At 44.0% G+C, this 25,815-nt stretch overlaps 1 protein-coding gene across 1 annotated transcript in view; it reads right to left on the reverse strand.

Annotated features, from left to right (window-relative positions):
• VPS53 (VPS53 subunit of GARP complex) overlaps nt 1-25,815 on the reverse strand; it is a 1,349,775-nt gene that overhangs the window by 821,762 nt on the left and 502,198 nt on the right. The window contains exon 8 of the mRNA XM_069615168.1: nt 9,274-9,352. Coding sequence (XP_069471269.1) covers nt 9,274-9,352 — 79 coding nt within the window. The remainder of the gene's footprint in view (nt 1-9,273; nt 9,353-25,815) is intronic.

Here is a 25,815-nt window from a genome sequence, read left to right on the forward strand (position 1 = left end):
AGAAAATCTACAATACAGTAATCAATTACTGTGGAACAGTATTGCTGATCGTGTATGCTTAGGAAGGCACCATTGCCACTAAAGCTCCCAGAAAATCTCCAGGCAGAAACCCAAAATACACCTGAAAATCAGTGCTCTATTTGTGACCAATTTTACTGTCAAACATTTGCACTACATTTAAAAAAAAATTGCCACAAGAACCTAAAACCCCATGTAATGTTTATTTAGTCCTATATGGTTTTTTTTAACACCTTGACTGGTCTTCTGTACTATTGACCAATCAATGTCCTCAACCATTCCTGTAAACAACCACTTAATGTTGAATGAAGTTAAAGGCTTTGTTATATTTCTAATTTGTATTGCAATAATTTTTCCACCAACTGAGCAATGATATGTGCTTTCGAAAAATGGATGTTGCTCACCATTTCATTTGATATGCACATTTTGCTCACTCCACGCAAAAGGTTGGGGACCCCTGATTAGAGCATAATAAAAAACCACATACTCAAAAAGTAGACCACACACTGGGCAAGAAGCAACGCTGTTTATTACAGCTAGGTGAGGAAAAAATCAAACGGAACAGTGGATAGGCTCTGATCAGAATAAGAACAGTAGTTGGATACCACAAAATACAATGGTCGGTAATCCATCGAAACACTTGGAAGTTGGAGAATTCACTTTCTCTATGTTTCCCAGGGATTTGATTGGTTTGTGGACATCACCTCCTCGAAGTTTACGTCGATTAGTGAAGGGTAATTGAAGCAGTTTCCCATTACAATGCTTCCCCATGTGGTACCACATTTATTCACACCCTGCCCCGGAACATCTTGTTATTACTGAAGTAACAGTTGTGGTGACCGTCGGAACTTTAATGCACTGCCATTGGTCAGCACCATTGAGAACGGAACACGAGACACCCTGCATCTTGTAGGAATTGGGACATTCACAAGATAATGACCGTCGCAAACTCTGTAGTAGATACTTTGGAGGCAGATCACCTCCCCAGAGCTGAAGAACTTACTATCTGATTGGTTCTCCCAGGAACACCACTTCATCCAGTATTCCTTTCCGACAGCCACCTGTTGATGGCCATCGGCGGTCATGTGACTTGCACACTGGTACAGAGCCACCCTTCCCGTTGCCGTGAAGGGCGGCTAGTTTGGCTGACCACCCTGTAATTACATCACCTTGTTCTAGTTATGTTCTTTTTCTCATGATGAGTAGCTTAAGCCCCACACCCTTTTGCGGATCCCTGTCGTATTGGTCACATGTTTCAGATCAAGGTTTCCCAGGCCCAACCCGCCCGAGGGATTTCCCACTACATGTGTTTATGATGGCGCCATTTTTGTCCTTCACCTTTTTTAACTAATCTTAAGCCAGTATCTTGTACTGGGAGTACACCCAATGCTTCATTACCCCCTACCGTTCCCCGTGAAGGCCTTTGTACAGGGCGTCTGTGGCTTAGAATACACATGATTTTTCCTGTGTAGCTGCCGCCACTGTCCCCTTTCCTTACTCCTGCAGTTGGTACGCAGGTCCCCATGTCTGGCTCTGAATCAGCACCTGTATTACAAAGGTCTGACCACTTCACCTTTAATATGGGAGCATTTTCCATTTCAATGTACCCCCTTAACACAACACAACAGGATATTTATTGAAATATTTCACAGATGTGCTTGATTCGGAACTCGTAAAATTGTCTAGCACTTTTGAAACCATTGTTTCTAAAACATCAATTGTCTGACTTGCCGCTAAATTAAACTCACAAGCACTTTACAACCGTTGAATATAAATTAGGTCTTACATTGTTGTACATTATTGAGAAGGATTATTTGTTTAGGTCATAAAAACTCTTCCTGTATGCTTATATTTAGTGATGGAAAGAAATCCTTGGTATAGCTAATGGAATTATTTTACTTTTCTAAACCACTTGCTTTAGATTTTTAGTGACTTGTTATTTGCAATGCTGCCACCTTGAACTATTAGCGCTTGTGGCTGAAAAGTGTACCGCTTACATATTCTGATATGTGGGGAAATGGCACATGATTTTAATCAAGTTCGTTTTAAGGATGTAATTCAATACTGCAGAATGTTGGGGTTGGTTTAACAAATAAAAGGAGAGCAACATTTTGAATACCAATTCAGACAGACTTAACTAAAGGCTTGGAAATGTATATGGCTGCAAAACATTATGCTAATTATTAATAATCATTATGCTAAATAAAATGATTAAAACGTAGTGTTAGTATTTATTAGGTTGCCAACTCCACATGAAATTTCAAGCTAGGCTTACCTCTGCATGGGTTCCAATACAATATGTACATACAGGGTTATGGCACAATTCAACAAAGTCCTCTAGAAGAAAAAGTTACTTACCCCTGGTAATGTTCTTTCAACTGGATGTTCCTCCCACATATTCCTCATCTTTGATATTCAATATCCAGCTTGAGCTGCTTTTTTCGGCAGAGGGCACTGTACTTCGATGGTGTCAACCCGATGTCCCTCGATGGCATCTGTCTCGAGGATGAGGTAATGGAAGGCATATATAGCACACGCGGCGCCAAGGGAATGACCGTACTCAGCCTTGAAGGAGCGAAAGCCGTAATAGCATGGGAAATTCATTGGGAGGACGATGAGGAATACGTGGGAGGAACATCCAGTCGAAACAATTTACAATGGGCAAGTAACTTGTTCTTTGAATGGATCGTGTCCTCCCTCGTATTCCACATCTTTGATAAACTCGCAGAGCAGTGTTTATTTTGGTGGAGGGAGTAAAAATTTCAGTTCCTAAAGGTTTTCATGAACCGAATGCAGGACTGCTTTTCCAAAGCTCCTATCCTGACCGAGGGAAGACTCCATACAGTAATGTTTTGTGAACATGTGAATCGTAGACCACTTTTCTGCCTCACAAATACTTTTTATCGGTACACCCCTTTGCAGGGCTGTAGAGGTAGCCATGCCCTTGGTGGAACGGGCTCTTAACCCTTCAGGAGGATCCTTGCCTGCCAGTCTATAACATTCAGAAATAGCCAGAATGATCCACCTGGATAAGGTCTGTTTCGTAACAGCCTGATCCACTTTGTTGCCTGAATAGCCAATGAAAAGCTGATCATCAATGCAAAGTTTTGACAGCCTAGATGTATAAAAGCTCAAGGCTCTGCGAGGGTCGAACCTGTGTAATCTCTCCTCCTCCTTGCCAGTATGAGGTGGGGGATAGAAAGAAGGTAACAATTTTCTGCCCTACGTGAAAATAAGAAATGATTTTGGGTAAAAATGAAGGTTTAACCCTCAGAACAACGCTATCCTTATGGACGATAGTAAAGGGTGGCTTCACGAAAGTGCCTGTAACTCACTCACTCTACAGGCTGAAGTTAGAGCTACCAAGAGGATGTTTTTAAATGTTAACGACATTTTAATACCAGATTAAAGGTCCCAAGTTTGAACCTGGAAGGAAGATGTGGGGTAAGGGGGGGCGGGGACACATTGGTGATCCACTTTAGAAATTGTGTCACTCACCAGTGGAATTTTGAAATATGATCATTCCTCTGACGACTGCTTAAAGATGGAGAGCCCACCAAATAGCCTTTAATAGTACAAGTATGGAGCCCCAGAATGGCTAAGGATAGTAGAAAGGATAAAACATCTGGTGTTTTGCACAGAAGAACAAGTTAGTTACCAACTGTAACGTTCTTTCGACTGGATGTTCCTCCCACGTATTCCTCATCTTATGATAAATCGTTATCTCCAGCTTCGCTGCTTCGGAAAAATAAATTCTCAGCAGAGGGTGCTGTGCTCGAGGTAATGGCGTTGAATGTCCCTCGACGGACTCCGTACTCTGTCGACATCACCGATGGGATAAATAGCTCGAGGGGCGCCCGTTGCTTCAGTTCTGTTTTTTCGATGAACATATAAGAGGAACACCTAGGCGTGCCCCATGACAGATACATTCTTTGTGAGAGGAAAGTGTAAGAAAACGTAAACTGTACTGCGGGGTAGGATGGGAGGGTCGATGAGGAATACGTGGGAGGAACATCCAGTCGAAAGAAAGTTACAGTTGGTAAGTAACTTGTTCTTCGAATAGATTGTGTCCTCCCACGTATTCCTCATCTTATTATAGACTCCCATAGCAGTGGCAATTTTGGAGGTGGGAGTACTAATTACAGTTTTCATGGACAGAATGCAGAACTGCCTTGGGAAATAACCCCTCATTGGAGGAGGCAGAATCCAAGCAGTAATGCTTGATCAAATTATGCATGGTTTTCCAAGTTGCAGCTGAACAAATATCTGCTGCCGGAACTCCCCTCTTTAGAGCCGTAGAAGTAGCCATTCCCCTTGTAGAATGGGCTCAAAGTCCATCTGGTGGGTCTTTTCCCGCCAATCTGTAGCATTCAATTTTGGCCAAAATGATCCAGCGGGATATGGTCTGTTTTGTTACTGATAAGCCCCGTTTATGACCAGTATGACCCACAAACAGTTGGTCATCTTGTCGTAATTTAGACATCCTTGAGATGTAAAAACTAAGAGCCCTGTTGGGATCTAGTCTATGCAGTCTCTCCTCTTCCTTGCCTAAATGAGGAGGATAAAATCTTGGTAGTATTATTTTATGTGACAAATGGAAGTCCGAAACTACCTTTGGTAAAAAGGAAGGTTTAACCTTAAGGACTATCCTTATAAAAAAACAGTATATGGTGGTTTGCATGAGAGAGCCTGAAGTTCACTAACCCTGCGGGCTGATGATAGGGCCACAAGAAGGACAGTTTTTAGTGTTAGAAGCCTCAATGGACAGGAGTGCAGAGGCTCAAAAGGTATGCAAGTCAAACATTTTAGTACTAAATTTAAATCCCAAGTTGGGACATGAAAAGGTACTGGAGAGTATACGTTAGTAAGCCCTTTTAAGAATTGAATTATTAATGGTATTATGAAACCTCTTCCGAGGTGCGCTTGAAAATCGACAGCGCAGCAAGTTATCCTTTGATTGTTCCTATCTGGAGCCCCAGATTGGCTAGATGTAATAAAAAAGAGAGCACTACTGGAGTGCCACATTGAAAAGGGTCCACATCCTTATCTTTGCACCAGTTACTAAACCTTCTGGCCGAAAGCAAGACTTCCATTATGTCATCCGGAAGATAACAATCCTTGAATCTCAACCTCTTAGAAACCATGCCTGAAGGCTGAGTGTCTTGACCTCTGGATGGAGAACCCAACCCTCCTCTCGCAAGAGAAGGTCCTCCCTTTGTAAAAGACGTATTGGAGGGCAGATGGACATGTCCAGACGGTCCGGGTACCACGTCCTCCTGGCCTTATCCAGCGCAATTAGGATCATGTGTTTCCCAAACTTTCTTAACCTCCTGATCACATGAGGAATAACGGGGACTAGAGGAAACGCGTACAGGAGTGGAAACTCCCAGTCCACAACAAACGCATCTCCTATAGCTCCTCTTGGGCGGAAATTCCCTGGAGCAGTACAGTTCACACGTCTGGTTGACAGTGGTCGCGAACAGATCCACTTGAGGGGTTCCCCAAAGGGTGAAGTTCTCTAGAAGGACTTCCTAAACTAGTTCCCACTCGTGGAAGACTGCTCTGCCTACTCAGAGCGTGCGCCGCCGTGTTCTCCTCCCCGGCTAGGTGAACTGCTGATAAGGAGATTCCATCTTGAATTGCCCAGTACCAAAGCTGCATTGCCTCTCTGCACAGTGGTAATGACCCTACACCTCCTCTTTTGTTGATGTAGTACATGGCCACTATGCTGTACGTCATTATCAGGACATTCTTCACCCTGCACAGAGGGCAGGAAGGCCTTCAGCGCTAGTCTGATTGCCCTCAGCTCCAAAAGATTGATATGTAGTTTGTAGAGAGAGACACCAATGACCACTGACTGTCAGATCGTTGGTGTGGGCTCTCCACCATATGAGTGAGGCGTCTGTCACTATCTTCGGCCATGGTTGCCAAAAAGGTTCTCCCTTCAGAATATTCTCTTTCACAGGCCCACTCTACTAGGAACCTGAAGTAGGTCCGACATCTTTCCTGAGAACTGGGACCATTCAGTTCTGAGAGGCCATTGAAGGGATCTCATTCTCAGGCGGGCCTGCCGCAACAGAAAAGTGCAGGATTGCCATGAGGCCGAGCAACCTCAAAATTTCTTTTAAAAAAAAAATAAAAATCGAAGGCTCAGAGACGCTGGGCACTTTGAAACTTGGAGACCATCTGTAGAACATCTTGAGCCCTCGCCTCTGGTGGCAAGTTCTTTCCCAGGGATGTATCCACTACTATACTATATACTACTATAGCTCCGATGAACTGGACTTTTTGAGAAGGTGTCATATGGGACTTCTTGTAATTGAGGGAGAAGCCGAGTCTGTGAAGAGAGTGGCAGGTGACGTTGAGATGATCCCAGACTTGTTCGAGAGAACACACCCTGATCAGCCAATCCTCCAGGTAGGGGTAGACGTGAATCCCCCATCTCCTGAGACTCTCTGACACTAACGCCATCAGTTTGGTGAAAACACTTGGGGCGGAGGTTAGCCCGAATGGCAGAACTCGAAATTGATAATGAGAACCCCCAACTGCGAACCTATGGTATTTTCTGTGCTTGAGATGGATTGGTACATGATAATAAGCATCCTGAAGGTCCAATGACACCATCCAATCCTGGTGTTGGAAGGCCTGAAGGATCTGAGAAAGAGTAACCATTTTGAACTTGTCCTTCCAGAGGAACTTGTTCAAGTATTTCAAGTCCAAGGTGGGTCTCAGTCCTCTGTCCTTTCTGGGTATTAGGAAATAAGGGGAATACCATCCCTTGTTCCTCTCTGCTACAGGGACCGGATCAATAGCGCCTTTCTCTAGCAGGGTTAAAATTTCCTGCACAAGGAGTGGATCTGGAATCCTCAAAGAGTGGCTCCCCGGTGGATTGCTCTAGAGGTTTCTGTATGAAAGGAAGGCAGTACCCATGGGCTAGGGTTTCCAATGTCCAAGCATCCAAAGTAATGTCTTGCCATTCTTCTAAATGCTGAGCAAGCCTGCCCCCAACTGGTGAGTGTTGACTCAAGAAAGACCTTATAGAGGTTTTGCAGTGGCAGATGGTAAAGATGCCCCTGCTTGAGCTGGCTTCGCACCCCTCCCTTGTCCACCACAAAGGAACTTTCTTTGGCCTCTATAACCAGCCATTCATCTTGCTCTTCCAACTGAGGAGTAGTAGCAAAAAGATCTACCCCTCCAAGGTTGTCCACTAGGGCGAAAAGGCTGAGGCTGCCTAATAGTGACACCTAAAAATGTGGCTGTCGCCTTTGAGGTCTGCAACTTCTCAAGGCTCTCGTCAGCCTTGTTGCCAAAAAGGTGAGACGCTGTCAAAGGGGAGCTTGGATTACACATCAGGTGCAAAAACAGATTCTCAACCACACAAATCTGCGTATAACGGTGCTAGTAGCCATGGCTCTGCTGTTGCAGTCAGCAGAATCCAGACCTGACTGAAGAAACTCATACATGGCTTCTTTACCGTCTCTAATTATGGCTTAGAACCAGTCTCTTCCATCCCCCTCGGGAATGTGCTCTGCTGCCATGGAAATGCAGTCTCATAGAATGAATGAGAAATGTGCAAGGGCACAATATGGAGTTGGCTGCTTTGAGCGCCATACTCCCAGCTGAAAATACCTTTCTTGCCCATCCATCTATCTGGAGAGATGGTAGGGAAAGCTGCTTGCTTAGAAGTTTTGTTGGCTGTCTGTACCACCAGACTCTCTGGAGTGGGGTGTTTAGACAGGTAGTCGGGGTCACTACTGGAAGGGCAGTATTTCTTGATCAAATTTTTATTGACAGCCGGATTGGTTTCTGCCGCTCCCAATTCGCTGCCACCTGAATTTGCAGAGCAATGTGAAATGTAGTATCTGACTGAGGACCCTTATCCAGGATGTCCATAAGATCATTCTGTTCAAATGGTAACGGAGGCCTACTCCACCCCATATATTCAATTTCCTTGGACATGAGCTGTCTATATGACGGATCAGCATGCTCCCCAGCCTCTGGTCTTCCAAAGTCTAGCTCAGGCGAGGTGTCCACCCAAATGGCCGTATGCAGATTGTCATAAAGGTCTTTCAACCTTGATTCCTCATAGATAAAACTTTCTGGGACATTTGGCGTTCCAAACTGGAGGCCAAAATGGTGCATCGTTGTCTGAGGGTTCATTCTCCTCATATTGAGGTAAGGGACTTAAAATAGCCCTTCCTTGGCAAAGGCACAGAAGACTTTTCAGGCATCAAGGGTTTAATGAATAATGGTTTCGACGCTGGAGGCGTCGTCAAAACCTTTTTCAATAGCGCCATAGGTTTTGATGGGGCACTCGATGCCTTCAACGTCGAATGGGAAGTCGATGTCGAGGGCTTGGCTGGCGTCGAAGGCGTCAATGGTGTGGACGACCTCGACTTATGCTTTCAGCTCGATTTCCCATCATCAGATCAAGGCATCAACGGCTCCCGATGAGGATCAGGCCTTCTACCCGGGCTCGAGGGAGAGCAGGATTTAGGTTGAGCCCTTTCCTTCCTGGCTTCTTTGGAAGACACGGTAGGAGCACGGCTTGGGAGTTTTTACTTTTCAAATATTTTTCGAATCTCGGCTCTAAAAGCCTGCCATTCAGCTGGAGTGGATTTATTTGTCGGGCAAGATACCCTCTCAGGGGAAGTGTCCGACGAAATCGAAGAAGATGACCTATGGTGCTTCTTCTTGGACTTCTTCGACAATGACTTTTGGTCAAAGGTTTTTTGGTCGGGGCAAATAATTTGGGGTTTCTACCTACCGCCAATTTCCCCTTTCTCTCATTCAAGGCCTTTCCTGTCATCGACTGGCACTTGGAGCAGTCCGAGGCCTCATGCTCCACCCCGAGACACCATAAACATATATGGTGTGGGTCGGTCAAAGACCTTTTCGAACCACAATGTCAACACTTCGTGAACCTGGTCTTCGGGGTAGTCGGTGTCGATGAAGAAGACCTACTCGTATGAAGTCGTATTAAGTAAACGAAGTGCACCATATATCTCGAAGCGATAGCATTTGCGGAAAAACAAAACTGAAGCCAACAGGGGCTGTGTGTGCTATATATGCCTTCGATGACTACATAATCCTCGAGATGGAGGCCCTCGAGGGACATCGGGTCAACGCCCTCTATGAAAAAAAATACCAGAAGCAGCTGAAGCTGGATATCGGATATCAAAGATAAGGAATACGTGGGAGGACACAATCCATTTGAAGTATATTTACTTTTATTGAGGAAAGTAAAGAACTTACCTTGGTACCCTGGGCTGGGAATGCTTCCTCGAAATCGGCCAATATCTGCTGTCCCAATTCAGTCTGTGCCGCCTTTACTCTGTTATTAAAAATAATAATAGTCATTATATAAGCTTATTTCGACCAAGGTCATACAACTACAATACAAGAATATTTCAATAAAGCCACTCGATTAAAATACAATTCTTTATACACAAACCAACGATAGTGTTATTAAAACAGAAATTAGTGCATAGTAATAAAGGCTGAGGGGAATTGCTCCATTTGCACTTACATTTCCACCCTTGCAATTCTGTTCCTGGGTCTGTCCCTTCTAAGTCAACAGCCCAGTGTAGCATGATTTAACAACGCATTCCTGTGTCGCCAGGTGATTGATAGACAATATGTTACAGAGTACAAAATATCTACTCCTGTATTGTTACAAAATAATTTGGCCACATTGTGAAACCTTATGTTGTAGCTCTTCTACATGATCTTAAATTCTGCCGTCGGGCCTTATTATAAAATTAACATAGAAACAAGGTGCTGAATAGATTCTTTCACAAGTGTGCATGCTGCACATCTCTGGGATATTATGCTTCCCTGTTTTTGAACTTCTGGCTACTGGCAATTTTTCACATTTAAACTTGACAAAATGTATCTGTGAATAAGGAGGGCCAATTACATAAAGATATTTCTCATACCCATCAATAGTTTTCACACTATAATACTCGGACATTAACATGCTTCCCAGGCTCAGAATCATTTGCTGATCATGTACCCATTTAAAATGAGCATTTCTTACACTATAGAGTCAGTGTTTATGTTTTCTAGTCTAGACCAAACCCCATGCATTCTAATCTTACTTAGGGTAGTTCTTACACATGTCAACCAGGCTCTGTCAAAGCTTCCATCTTGAGATAGTTCATCACACATTGCTACGTTGTATGTGCCCAAACATGGTTATGACCCGATTTGTGTCCGATATTGAATTAGCTTTAACTTGGTGAATACCTCGATGTCGGTCTAAGCCAGCTCACAATGTAAGGCTCTTGTTGGTGACTATCCTGGAAGGCCTAGGATAGTTTAAAAAATAAATAAATTAAAAAACCTTGTTTATTTGTAATCTTCAGCCTACTGATATTGCCATGGCCCCAAAGTTCTATTCCATATAAGCCCACCTGGCAGCTTTTATCTTGTTGACTTCTAAAGCGGCATGAATTTAGAGATATAAGTTTGTACATACAAATGTGGCAATGGCATCAATGTTTATCATGTTCAGGTTACTTTTCACTAAACTCGCTCCTCACCCGTATCCATCTGTGAAGCGTAAGCCTAAGTAGTCATAAGAAGTAACATTTCCCAAAACACAACCATTGGCTTTAATGTGAACTTTCTTCTGAACTTCACTATTCCCTGTGACAAACCAGAATCGTTGTTTTGTTACAGTTTATGTTAAGGCCCTTCATTTGACACATTTCGAAGAAAACTCTGAACTATCTATCAAGGCCGGTGTGGGTCTTACAGATAAGAAAGGCATTGTCAGCAAAGAGCACCAAGACAATTTTTCAGGCATTTAGAGAAGTGTTTATCCACTTTCAATTCTTAATAGGATTCACAATGTTGCTGATATACAAGGAAACTAGAGTTGGTCCAAGACACGCCTTTGCCTGACTAGTTTGTCAAACTTGAAGCTACAAGTACATTACCTTGCCAATACCCACCTGACCACCGCCGAATAATCTGTGTACACTGAGATGATGTGATTTATTATTACCTTTAGCATACCTATCTTATTTTAAGAAAGCCAAAGATTATTGCAAGGCACACAGTCAAAGCCTGGCTTCATATCCGCAAAAGTCATATATAGGCACATTCCACTTAATCTGACATATTTAATAGGTGCAGTCTAAAGTTTTGATTGACCGTATTAAGCCTTCTCTGGAACATGCGAGTAAATGGGAAATTATCTTACTATCATCTATCCAGTATTCTAAGTGGGCGTGTAGTGCTCGCCCAAAGACCTTACACAGGAAGAATCAATGAGAGAAATTGTGTCAGTTTACTGGGGTGTTCCGCTTGTCCTTTTCACATAATGGCACTATGTTTGCTTGCTGCCACAATCCAGAGACCAGTCCACTTGAGAGCATAGAACTGAACACAATAGTTAAATATTAAATATGGTACCAATATGAATACCTCCTCAAATAAATCCGCGGGAACAGCGTCTAGGCCTGGTGCTTGTGTGAGGTCTGTACAAGAACTGCACTGGTTATTTCCGTGATTGCGAGTATAAAGTGATCCTCATACCAGATGTGTTGGGGGCCAATACATGTAAGGTAGTCTTGGACCTTCTGATTGGTATATAGGAATTGAAAATGGGGTACCCGAAACTTCAGGCATAATAAAAGCCTCCTGCTCTTTAGAAACCTCATTAAGTTGGAATGTCACAATTTTCCAAAAACCATGTGTAGTCTTATTTTTAGATTAAATAACCAATGCTTCCCATTGACCCATCTCTGCTGTCTGTTTTTTAGTAGCTATTAGAATCTTATAACTGTTCCTGGCAGCTATAATTTCCAATCTGTTGGCCCCCTGCTCCCTTTTTATCATATTCAGTAAATTAATCTTACTTTGTCAACCTTCATTATCATACCAAACTTGCCTATTCTGAGGGTGATGTGCTTTCCCATTCAATGCCTTGGTGACAAAGGATGCGATTCCTTCAATGCGATTATAAAATTATTCCCAAATTGTCCGAAACTCAGTCAATGGGTTGTACAAAACATATTCAATGATAGGCAAGATGTTCTGATAAGGTCTAGCTAGGACTTCTTCACGATTCATGTTTTCCCCATTTTAGTCCTTTCCGATTATTGGTACAATAGGTTTGGGTTTTAAGAATGCCATTTTCACTTTTGGCCGCAGGAATTCTCAGCTGTTCCGTGGAATATACTAGTCTTACTGGCCTGTGATTGCACTGTATTGTTTAAATTATTTCCTGGGCACGAGTTAACATACACCTAACTAGATTCATCAACAGTCTGTATGACTAGCAGCCCCCCCTTTACAAAAGTCAGTTTGGCTAGGATATTCACAGACAACTTCAACTGCAAACTCTGAATCCAGTACGTAGCCATAACTGTGCAACTACTGATGCACAACTATTTTCTTTCTTTGGGGACCCCATATAGCCCAGTGCTTATTCCTGCTATCAATTACATCCCCGAGATTGATATGGGTTCAAGTTGTAAATTGATGTCACCTGCAATGATTTTGATAGCTCTCCCCATAGCCGCTTGCACCATCTCCCTCTCATTTAAGAGATCTTCAGTCTTGTTTATTGAAGTACTAACTCCTAAGTTAATACAAATATTTTAAGTCTAAAATAGAAAGATTTTTGTAATACTTATGTTTGCACTTATTCATGCACACCAAAAAATACAATATCACCTCTTTAAATCAGGCAATAATAGTATTTTTTTTGTACTGTAGCACAACATGTTCTACTGATCCAACCATGCCCTTGCAGATTTGTGGTAGAAAGATGGGAGACATTTGTCAGTTTGCTATTGTTCAGTAGGAATTATTTTATTTATACTTCTTCATTGTATGTATTTGCCTATTTTTAGGAGGTATAAATGGCTGTTATACACCCATCAGTATCGTTCTTGTAAATATTTACCGCTAGCATGTTAGTGTGTGATGTAAATTCCAGAGATATGGCTTGTACGACTTGTGAATTAGTCATCAACGGATGACATTTTTTGCAAATGTCAGTCCTTATCTAGATCGCTATCCCTCAACTGGGTCATCCATGTTTCCCTTTTATTGCCTCTGTATCATAACAAACATATCCCTAAATGGGAGCTAGTGCAGATGACCAAGTTTCCCAGAGGCAGATAATGTCAGGGTGCATAGTAAAAGCAAACCGATCCTCATCGCCTATTTTGACTTCATTCCAGAGATGTTCCAGGGCAGACTATAGAGCATGCAGTTGGGACTGTATGCTCAATAGCATCCCCTATCCTTATATTCTTTCTGAGTCTCCAATGGGTGCTACAGTATATCAATCAACCAAACCTATTTCATGGATAGAATCTCACCAGCCATAGTTGGTAACGCCTCCAAAATGTGTGCAGTTTCTCTGATATTTGGATTAGTTTCCATTCCTTTGTCCACTGTTCTTTGCTTGGTGTTTTCTGAGGGTCAGGGGTTGGGGGGGGGGGATCTTGTTGTGGCATTTCCATCCTCTTCTTATGGGTCCTATAGAGAGGTTGTTCGCCCAGGTGGATGGACCACATTTAATGTGGACCTCTTTTCGTCACAGGGTTCACATTCTATAATCAATGGACAAAAGGCCAGTCACTAAATCTGGATGTGCTTATTTTAATCTAATGAAATCCTACTTTGAATTAGAGAGGTCTTGATGCAGAGGTGCTGTAACAATGTCACTATGAATTATTGACTAACAACCTTTGACACTAAGTAGCCAGTGGGAACACATATTAACCGAGTCACTCATCTCCGTCGATTCTCTTAATAGTTTAGGGTACACCGGTCTAGTATACTAGGTCTCTAGGAGACATATTAGTTAGAGTTTCCTTGGGGCAGCTACTTGGTTACTCTACAGTCAAGCCTTGCTTGAGTGTTACAATCTGGCGTGCATAATTTTCTAAGAGGCAGTGGATTTAATGTAACATGACTCCCTATGATCTTATTTATTGTGTCATATTTCCTTGCAGTTTCCCAAGTGATGGCTTTTCCTTCATTGTCCACAAGCTTCTTTTCACTTCCACTCTCTGTAGCTTTATTATTAACACCAGCACCCTCTGGGATTGTGATCTTACTACCAGTGACTGTATCTTCCTTTGGTCGATCCTCATATTTCAAATATTTTACGTCACATTTAAGAGTTTACACCGTGGTAGTTAGTACACTCGGATCGTATAAAATAAATTGAAGGTCCTTTTTCACTGATTAGACTGCCTATTGTACTATAGGTACTGGGTTAACTGATCTGAGACACATTTATCCCTTTCTTTCACACACATTCTCTGCCTTATCAGTATCTGTCCAACCCTGGAAAAAATATATAAATATGGCAGACAGAAAAAAGCACCATACAATAGAGCACTTTCTTTAAAATGTTTTGTTCCGATTTCCTCCAAAAGCAAATGGCAACATTTATCTAACCCAAAACAACTTAACAGTGGACTAGCTACAGCAAGACCCTAAGACACCCCTCACATGTTCTTGCCCCGCTTTACCTGCATGAAGAATCAATGCAATAATCAAGTCACATCCTTGGCTTTGGGTGAGGTAATGCATCAGCTGTAAGAAAAGTTAGTTTAGATTGACAGAATCCCTCAACTCCCCTCCCTTAAGCATTCCTGCATACATAATATTTGGGACTGAATCCTCTCAAGAAGGAGCACAAACCTCTCCCGACCTGGGGTAAGGGGCCTACAAGGGCGAAAGCCACAACCAGCCCTATCCAAACAGTAGATAGTGGGAATTGCGCGAGTGGGTGGATAGAGCAGTCCCTGTAACCACTTCAGATGCCTTTGATGTTCATATTGGTACCCCTCCGTTGCAAAATACAGTGCAGTACTGTTTCTTTTTCAGGACAGCAACTCTCAGAATGCACCTGGGTGCAAACAAGAAAACCTGGACCGGAACCAGGGGAATGGAATAGAAAACTGGAATGGAATGGACTGGCATTTTTCTTGTGAAACAAAGAGACTCCCAAAGTCGGACCTACCAACCCAGGCGGATCCCAGGTGAATAGTGGGGCAATAGAAACAAAACCAAATGATAGTGAGAAGGGACTGTGTGGGAGCATGAGAAATTCAGAAATCCTCCCCAAACTGAAATGGAAGCAAAACTCACCAGTGCATGAAGAAAATCACAAGGAAACAGCAGCCTGGGCATACCCTGCTACCCTGAAATGGAGACTAAAAAGGGGCGCAGCTAAGAGGGGTTTTTAAAGCTTTGCACCGGTGTATCCCACAACCTGGGAAAAAGAATAGCCACAGATTGGCCCACAGAGACAGGTGAGTGTTGGAACCAATGGAAGGGCTGGGGGGACAGAGCTAGGAAGAGAATAGTATAAAAGAAGATGATCAATGAGAGAGTGTGGTTTGTAGAGGTGAGGTTAGGAAGCGTTGTGGTGGATCAAGGGACTAGGCGGAGGATGGAGCAGAGAGCCGAAGAGTTGTTGGCTGAATTCGTGTAGAGTGCAGATGAGGTATGGGTTGTGAGACTGGCACCAGGTGAGTAGTGTGGAGCTGGGAAAAAGGCGATTAAAACAGAGAAAGAAAGATAGACAGAGGGGGAGAAGTGTAGAGGGAGAAGTGTAGAGGGAGTGAGTGGTAGGAGTGCACAATAGGTGTTGGAAGTAGTGGTGAGGGTTGCCATTGTCGGAAGAGATAGGCAGAGTAAGTTTACGGCACAAAGTTGCAGTTATGGGTTTTTCAGTACAGTAGAGGAGCCTGGAGAGAGGTGAGATGAGGGGTGTGGAAAGAGGTAAGGAGAGGGGTTGTTAAAGAGGAGAGAATAAATGCGTGGAGGGAGCCGATGACAGGTGTGGTACGAGGAGAGGGGTGAATGCAGGGTGAGGAGAGGGCAAAACTCAGAGGGACGGGGGAGAGAGAGGGAGCAGAGGAAGAACACTGGAGGGTATGAAATTAGGTGGAGAATGGAGAGTGAAAGTAGAGAATGGGGAAGGAGTGGTGAGATCAGGGAAAAGGAGAGAGAGGGAGCTTGTGCATAATGGTATCTGTGACAGGCACAAGAAAATAGTAACTTCTAATAAGCAAACCTGGGGAGTGTTAGGTTAGGGACCTCTCAGAAGAACTCCTAGAGAGAGCCAGGTATGGTTTTTGCCTTTAGGCCCCGACCTGTTGCTAGCTTTTGGATAGAGGTTACCGACTGCTAAGGCCAAACCTCGGGTTAGCGAAGCCTGGGTTGGGGGTGGAAGCCAACAGAAAGTCGAAAAAGGCTTTTAAAGCCAGTTTGACCAATTTCGCAATAAAAATCCTTGAACCATCATTCAGTGTGAGTAATTGAAGTCATCCGTGACACCATCAGAGATTGTGCCTCCTAGTGCACTAGTGCAATTCTGAAACAGCACTTTCTCAAATTAAACTGTTTTTGTGACAGTAACTTTAATACAAAATTATGATGATTTACATAAACATATATTTTTTTTAAATGTAGAAACCTGGAAAAGCATTACATACCCTTTCCTGGATTACCAGGAGTCTTTTATTTGAGTAGTACATCTAACTTGCCAATCAAAAATACTAAGTTAAAAGCAGGATGGGTTGTTTCAGTCGGCTGGCACAACGATGACACCAGCACTGGACTATTTATGATCATTTAAAAGCTCCTTATTTACTAAGATGTTTCCTTAGAGAGGAGCCTATAGTGTTCAACACACTAAGCTCATTCTAATTGCACAAGGGGATAGGATAAAGAAGATATACATGCCAACATAAAAACTCACTCCCAGTTTGCCCAAATGCAACACTACTCAAAGAAGCAACCTGGATCTGTAAATGAACAGTCTGACGAAATTCGTTTAAAGTTTACCCTGAAATCTATGCTAAAGCAGTGCTCCACTAAAACTAGCTTCAAACGAGGTTAACTCATTGTCTGACAATTCAGAAACTGGAAAGAGTTATTGTTATAGGAGCACCTAAACATTATAACATAAAATAAATCTTTAAGATAGCTTTAACAATTCACAACCAGAAAGTCAGATATTTAAATTAGGCCAATCACCACTGAAAGCCATTGCAGGAGCATGGAATAACCTGCCCACAATAAAATTGTGAATACAGGAATTCACTCACATGATTTTTTATTTGTGCAGTAATGGCAATGCAAAAGAAGCTCTTTTTGAAGACAGTATTTTGCAATGCAACACAAACAAATTACAAAGCTGCTTCTTTTTCAGTTGGGTGATATTATATGTAAATATGTGCTCTGTAAAGCGCTTTGGATTAAGGGGCTATATAAATATCACATCATTATCATTAATGTGCACCAACAAATTCAGATATAATCACACTTTAAAAATAATATTAAATGGGTTGAGTAAGATTTAAAAATGTATAATAACCATAATTTCGCATTTAAATAGCACTACGAACCCTCAGGTATCTGAGCACTGCTTATTATTACCCACAGTGTGTGGTGCTCATTTATCGACCTCGGAAGGATGAAAGGCTGAGTTTGGCCCTGCCGGGATTCAAACCTACGTTAGTAAGCCCTACACGGATGTCAAAGCGAGTGCTCTACTCGCTGTGCCACTTGACCGGCTATCGAATTGCACAGTTTGAACATGCTTCTATTGGCTATGAATACACAGAGCATGACTATCACTTTCCCCAAAGCCCTCAACATCAAAGTCAAAGCACAGAAAGCAAACGACAGACTACAATTTCACCAAGGTGTGTATGGTTATCAAAATTTAACATAATTGGTGCTGAAACAGGTATCCCTTCCATGAAAACTGTTTATGGAATCATCGCTGCAATATCCAGGTGTGTGCTCAAAGGAACAACGTGAAATTCAAAGCAATATTCCTACTTGCCCAGAGACAGAGGTGTGAGTGCACATTCTTCTAGGCACACCTTTGCCTCATGCACTATTAAATCTGCAAATATTCAATGCCAAATTTGAAGGCGACAGGATAGCTAAGGAAGGCAAACCAACCTGATATCTCACAAGGAAACACATGGAAAACCAGCAGAGATTGGCAAAGGATTGTTTTTAAAGAAACATAACAAAAACTGAACTGTATTGTCTCTAGGCGACTTTGGGAATTTCTGGAGTATGCTCTGAAAAATGCCAGATTCAGAGCACTGGAACCAGAAGGAATTCACAGCGCTTCAATATTCCCAATCTGCCTAACAGTGAAAGGAGAATGCACTGTGCACTGGAACTAGGTTCTCGCACTACCATTCAGTTATAATTTTTATTGTACCGTTTTCTTGCTTCTTTGTACAGCGCATTGGCTTAAGGCACTACATAAAATATAAATAAATACAAATACAAATCTTATCTCACATGGTCACCCACATCTAACTTCACACAAGCCCACTGTTGCCAGCCACTCGCACAGCCCGCCCGATGCCCTCTCGCGCAGTGCACAGCTCACCGCTGACATTCCCATGCGGCCAACTGCTGCCAACTTTCCACACTATGTGCCAATGTGCATCAAAGCTGCTTCGTTGGGTGAGAAGGTGGTTCAAACGCCCCACTCATTTAATGCTTGGCAACAATAAGTAGGCTTACAAAAGTGAGCAGTTTCCAGTAAAGGTTTCATTGGAAAATATCTGTCCTGTGTTCAATCCATGGCAGGCAGATTTAAGGAGGTCATTTACACATAGGATCATCGGCACACTGAGAAGAGGGTTGAGTGTTACTTAGTGGCTAAAAGGGATCTTGTTAAATACAGCAAATGAAGTTGCAAAGGAAAGGCCGACTCAACAGAAATATTGTGAATACTGTGTTTAACCAGAAATGCTAACATGCTATATTTTCGCTCAAAAGATGTATACATGTACATTTCATGCGTGCAAATTCAATAAACCACAGGAGGGGGGAAAAATTGGCTTTAGTTTAATGGCAGGCAGAGAAGATTCTCCTCCTCCCACTTCCCTCCCTCGCCCCGCGAGGACCTGTCCCTAAACAGCAGAAATAAAGAATGATGGGGCAAACATAATAAACTCTGCATACAATAAATAACAACCCTGCCCCACTCCACGGGTAGGAACCTACACTCTCCTGAGTCTTAAAGGTAGGATTATCCCCCTCTGGGGCTACTTTCAGATTTAGACTTTCTTCATTAAAAAGTAGAGGCATATCCAACACAAAGAACCATGAAAATCGATTGCATCTGTTAAAACAGTCCCCCCTTTCAATAATACAATATAATTAACTCAACAACTACTAATTATGTGGACAAGCTACATGAAACGGGTATATACATAATATAGGCAATTCAACGTGTAAGATTCGACGTTAAAGCTCGCAAAAACACCACTGGAGCACTTTTCATGACACTCCCCCTTTCGGGCATATCGGTGAACCCTAGGAAGTCTAGTTTGTTCCCCTTGGGTAGATATAAGTATGTCCCATTACAGAGGCTTCCTATCCTGCCAATACCATGGCAGACTGAGACATTTAGGTATTTGGGAGTAAATATTTACCACAAGATCGAGGCGGAGCACAAACACAATACGGAGAAAGCATTAGAGGGAGTTAAGAACAGCATGGTGTTTTGGTCTAGATTGCCCCTGACTATCATGGGGAGAGCGGCCTTGCTCAAGATGGTGGTCCTGCCTAGACTCTTGCATTTCTTTGTGAATGTCCCGTTTTTGATTCCCAGGAGCCTATTTGTTAGACTTCATAGCGTGTGCAGGGGCTTCAGATGGGGTAACTCCAGGAACAGAGTGGCCCTGTGGAAACTCCAGAACCCATGTGATAAGGGGGGCATAGGCCTGCCAAATTTTGAGCTTTATTATCTGGCGGGGCAGCTGCTGTTTGTGGCCAGGTGGCTGTCGACTGAAGACTCGGCGGAAGCCAGGCTTTTGCGGGGAGACTCGGCCCCATACTTTGAGGGAAGTGGTGTGGTTACAAAAGAACAAACTGGTGGGAAGAGGGCGGCTATCGAGGCTGGGCTGGGAGGTCTGGCGCAGAACGTGGAGAATGATGGGTGACTCAGAGCCGTTCTCTCAGCACGCCCCGCTGGGGGCACTATGCGGGAACGACTCTCAACTGTTCGAAGCGGTCCGTAGATATTGGGAACCGGTAGGCCTGGCCACCCTTGAGGACATATGGCAGGAAGGGGAGGCATTGGAATTTCAGAGGTTGCAAGAAGAGACAAGGGTGTATAAAGGCCAGTATATAACCTACGCTAGGCTCATGAAACGGGTTAGGGAGAGATGGCCCGAGACAGTGCTAGCGGATGACCCTGATGCCTCCCTGGAAACGATGTATGATGTTTCAGAGGGCGGGCACGAAATATCAAGGATATACGAGCTTCTGAGAGCAAAGGCAGGGAAGGAGCTGCTTCAACTGAGGCAGGACTGGGAGGAGGAAGTAGGAGGACCCATGACAGATGGGCAATGGGAGAGAGCCCAAAGGTACCATAAAAAGGTATCCCGGAATGCGAGACTCCAACAACTCCAATTGTATGTCACTCACAGGGCTTATCTGACTCCCGGGAAAATTGCAAGGTTTGGAGGCTCGGCTACGCAGAAATGTCCCAGGTGTGGAGAGGTGGAGGCGGGGCTGCTACACATGTTCTGGGCTTGCCCGGAGGTGCACAGATTTTGGGATGAGATTAAAACTAAACTGGCTGGTGGGGGAGTGGAGCTGGACGTGGGATCAGCTTGGCCATGCATGCTCGGGATCTTTCCCAGGCCACGGGATTTAAAGCACATAAGCAAAATGAAGGACTTAGCCTACATCCTGGCCAAGCGCAGGATCGCAACGGGCTGGAAGGCGGCCCACAGACCCAAGGTGGAGCTATGGTGGGCGGACCTCCTCAGATGGGCAGAGGCGTAATCCGTAGTTTGGTTTGAAGCGGTTACTAGGGGGGGAGAGGAGGAAGTAGGGCCCTTGCTGGCCTGGCGGCAATTGGTGACCTCTATGGCAAACCCTCACCAGGACAATAACGAATCAGAGGACTCGGATGAGTGCATAAGCACTGCGATACCTGATAATGCTCCTGTAGATGACATGAGTGAGCCGGCTCTAGTTTGTGGGGTGGGAGGGGGGAGGACGGAGAATTACACTTTATAATGTGATGGTTTGATGCTGATTATGCACGTCCTAAACAGTTGTAATGTGTGTTATTTTGTTTGTTTTTTTTTTAAATAAAAATAAATTTAAAAAAAAAATGTAAGGGGGGTTGGGATGGGGGAGTGTGTTTTATATATTGTCCTTTGTCCTGATTTGTCTTGTTCTCTTGTTGATCTGTATTGTTCGTTGATACTTTAGTGAATCTAAGCTTGGTATTTATTTGTGATTTCAAATTGATATGTTGGATCTTTACTTTGCTTTGTTGTTGCTTGTGTTTTGTTTTCATTTTGTATTTTTACTGTAATCATTAATTCTTCGGAATCAATGCATGGTTGTAATATATTTTGTGAAAATTATAAATTAAGTGTTTAAATATATATATTTTTTTAAAGTAGAGGCATATATATTTATGTTATATATTGCCCTCACCCACAAGTGCCTTCACGAACTTGCCCCCCCCACCTGACTAACAAAATCAAAAGGCATTCCGCCACAAGACCGCTCAGATCCATCTATGCCAACACCATTGTTACGCCTACCTCACGGAAAGTGCGGGCCAGTGGTTCCATCTTCCCCACCTTAGCAGCCACGCACTGGAACGCCCTGCCTCCTCACCTAAGGCTCCGACAGTGGCGGGGAGGCTGTGCAGTCGGTACCAGGGCTGCCGACTATTATCAAGGTAAAAGCTGAATTCTTTCACCTTTATGGAAAAACCTGAGTGCTTGTACTGCAGCATAAATCATTAACTGATCACCTTGAGGTGCAATATTTGGGCGTAATCTGAAATATACAGTTCCACCCGCACTTGTATCTGTTGTTTTTAATACGTTCATTCATGCAAAGATGACACCAGTCAGGTTCTCACGTCTTACTCTTTATTTTCTCTCAGGCTAACTGCTAACCATCACCCTGGCCCTGCCCCTTCCTCCACCCTTCAGTCCCACCTTTACCCTATCCAGTTCTGTTTTATTAAAGGGGCCACTTCATCTAAGCCACAACACCCCCCCCTTACTTATCATAGGAGTTCACATTTTACATCTGTTCAAAAAGACGTGGGGGTTTGCGAATGATTCTTTGAGGGCGAGCCGTAGTCCTATGGGTTTCTTCATTGGGTGGTCGCGGCCGAGTATCCTCAGGTGGCGTGATACTGTGTTGTTCTTCTTCCTCAACTTGAATTTCTTCTTCCGGGTCCTCTTGAAACATCTTGCGAAAGAATGAAGCGTTCCGGGTTATTTCTCCGTCATCACCCAGATCCGTAACCATTGGTCCCTTGACCTATGTGACCACCATTGGTTCTGGCTTGTATCTGGTGTCCATCTTCCTGCGTTGTTTCTGTTGAACTACTATAGTCTCACCCACTGGTATTTGGTGTTCTTCAGCTTTCCTCTTACGATCCGTCCACTCTTTGGCTTTCCTTCTTTTCTCGCTTCCTTTTCTCTAATCTCTTCATCTTCAACAGGGGTGTAATCTTCCAGCTGTGGATGTTGGGTTCTTGGTTTGTATTGTATCATGAGTTCAATGGCAGTGTATCCAGTCGCCTCATGCATTGTACTCCGGTAACTTCTCAACATTTGGGAGATTGCTTGTTTCATTGGCATGAGATCTGTGGCTGCCTTCTGGCGTGTTCGTTTTATTGTGGCCATGAACTGCTCCACCATGCCGTTGGCCTGTGGCCATAAGGGTGTAATCTTTTGGTGATGGAATGTTACGCTCACCTGGCTCCCACAGGGGCGTCGATCGGACCCGCAAAGCTGCTACCTCCTCCAACGTGTAGCGTAGTGCAGCGATGACAGACTGGACTGGACCGCCTAACCTCGTCTGCTTGACCCGTAGAAGTATTCTCCTGCCTGCAAGTGCAGAAAGGGATTTAGCCACCCGTGGATTCTAGTAATGGCACCCCACTGTTCTCCCCACTAATCACCACCGATTCACTTTCAGTAAGCTCACCTTATGTTTGTAAATGATGAGCTCTCCATCCTGCGTGGAATGCAGGGGTGCGTAGATACCAGTTACTTCACTGGTTTGAAGGCGTTCGAAGAGTCCCGGATGAATATTGACTCCGAGGTTCCAGCCGAGAACCCGTAAGTATAAAGTTCAAAGAGTTCAATATGTCCGATGTTAACTCTTGTACATTCCTTTCTTGTGTTGCAGCTGGGTCCAAGGGAAGATTGTCTTGTGGCAGCTGATGGTGTTCAGGTAAGAGTCTGTATTACCTAACACTGTCCGGCAAAAGGTGCGTGTGTTTAAATTGCTGGTTTCTCTCTCATTACAGGTGCGGCGTAAGAAGTTGCGGTTTGTTACAGAATAATGCCTGGTTGTTAATCAGGTAAGTCTATGGTGGAGAGGTTGTATTTGTTGGCTTTTTCGGCTCACCTTATGTTTCTTTCGTCCCCTAGATGGTGGAATTCGGCGGAGAAAATGATGGAGGCTGCGCCGGATCGAAAAATGCTTTGAGGACTGGTGAGTATGGCGCGGCGCTGCAGCTGGCGATGCGACGCGTGTAGAATAATGTCCTTTTCAAGTTCGAAGACTTGATGGATCCGGAATTCAGGTAAGGATTGAAATAATATCTGTTTTCTAACCTTTCCTCCTCCTTTCTTCTATTGCTAGGAGCTCTGGATTCGTGACGGGCGTGGCTGAAGACTGGATGCAGGCACGGTGAGTGTTACGCTGCTGGATGGAGAATAACGCGAAGCATGTGCTGCTGTTCGGGCGTGGTTTAAATAGCCTCCAAAGTAGTAAAAAATAGTCCCTGTAGTAAAATAGTCCCATCCAAGCCTCATGTTGGCTTGGATTCATTTGCAGCATGGTCTGCATGAGGTAAGTAAAGACTATGAGCCTGGCGCCTATGGCCCCAGGACTGATTCCTATTATGAGCCTGGCGCCTAAGGCGCCAGGACTGAGCCCAGACAGCCCCCAGCCGGGGCTGATGGGGTTTTATTAAATATCTGGATGCCTGCTCCCGGGGCTGATGGGCTTGATCTGGATGCCCGGGGGAAGGCATCATGACATGGAAACCCAAATGTGCTGCAAAGTTCTTGAAAACTTGTCCCTGGAAAAGTGGACCATTGTCTGTCTTGACAATGTTAGGGACACCCAATTCACTGAATAATTAATCTCCCAGCGTCACCACATGGTGGAACGCTATGGATGTGACATGTTTGACCATTGGAAACCAGGAATATTCATCTATGGTTACCATCAGGGGACCTTCGAGTGGCCCATAAAAGTCCATTGCCACTCTTTGCCAGGGCCCATCAGGCATCGGGACTATTTGGAGCGGGCATGGAGGCCTGTTTGATGCGGTCACTTGACAGGCCACACAGTGTTTCAGTGTATCCTCCACTATTGTGTCAATATGTGGAAATCACACTTGATTCCTTAGAATTGTTTTTTTTTGTATTGGCGTTCCCCCTATGTCCTTCAAGCGTTATGATGACAAGGGCCTTCCGCAAGTACTTTGGTGCCACGAGTTGATTTCCTCTGAGTAGTATACCTTGACCTGTCGTGGCCAGTTCACTCTGTAGTCCCTCCTGTGTACCTCCCCGTTTGCAAAGTGTTCCGTGACCAGGTGTCGCCTCCTGTTGGCGTTGGTAAATTGGATAGCTGCTTGAATGGTGGGGTCAGCTTTGCTCCTTTCAACAAATAATTATCTTGTTATGGCTGGGGAAAGGGCATTTAGAGAGAAATATGCGATGTATGCTTCTGCCTCCTGGTGCATCGTGCTCTCAGGTTTTCCATCAGGGTGTCGCGAGAGATAATCCGCGGGGTTGGCTTCTCCCCCTGGTTTATGAACTATAGTGTAATTGTATTCTTGTAGGCGGATACCCCACCGCTCTATACAAAGAGGCATCTTAATCCAGGGATTTCTAAAGAGTGACAGGAGGGCTTGGTGATCCGTAACAAGTACAAATGTTCTACCAATGACAAAGTGGTGAAATGTGTCACATGCCCAGATCGCTGCAAGACTTTCCCGTTCAGCCTGGGAATATGCTTGCTCGATAACAGTTAAAGCCCTGCTTGCATAGGCTACAATGTGCCTGTCCCGTTTCTCTTCAGGATCTAATTGAGCTAGTTTGGCCCCCAGCCCTAATGGACTGGCATCCTCTGTGACTTCAGTGTCCCATTTCGGGTCAATGTACATGAGTTGACGATCGCTGGCCAGGTCACGCTTGATCGCATCAAAGGCTGTTTGACAGGTTGTGTCCAACGTGAACATAGAATCTTTTTTTAGGAGCTGTCTGAGTGGGTTAGTCAGTGTCGTATAGTTTGACAAGTAACAAGCACAATAGCCTGCTATTCATACGAGTGACCGTAGTTCTGTGACATCTTGTGGGGTCTACAGATTGACAATGACATTGACCTTTTCAGGCTCCGCTCTTATCCCTTTGTCGGAAAATATGTGTCCAAAGAAACACAAGCTGTGCCTGTTGATAGCACATTTTGGGCCATTGAGTGTGAGATCACTGTTTTGCAGAATGGTGAAGACTTGTCACAGTGCTTCATCATGTTTTTGTGTGATGCCAAATATCAAGATGTCATCGCTGTAGTTAAAAGCATTTTTGACTGGTGCAATGAGCCATATTATTGTCTCCACAAATATTTCAGCAGCGGAGGATATGCCGAAATTAAGGCGTTTATAATGTGTGAAGTGAATGTGGTGATGGGCCTGGATGTGGGATCAATCACTAGTTGATATCATCCTTGGTTCAAATCCAACGTTGAGAATCGGGTGGCTTGATT

Source organism: Ambystoma mexicanum, chromosome 9 (assembly GCF_040938575.1).
Source record: "Ambystoma mexicanum isolate Mex_15411 chromosome 9, UKY_AmexF1_1, whole genome shotgun sequence".
Taxonomy (NCBI): domain Eukaryota; kingdom Metazoa; phylum Chordata; class Amphibia; order Caudata; family Ambystomatidae; genus Ambystoma; species Ambystoma mexicanum.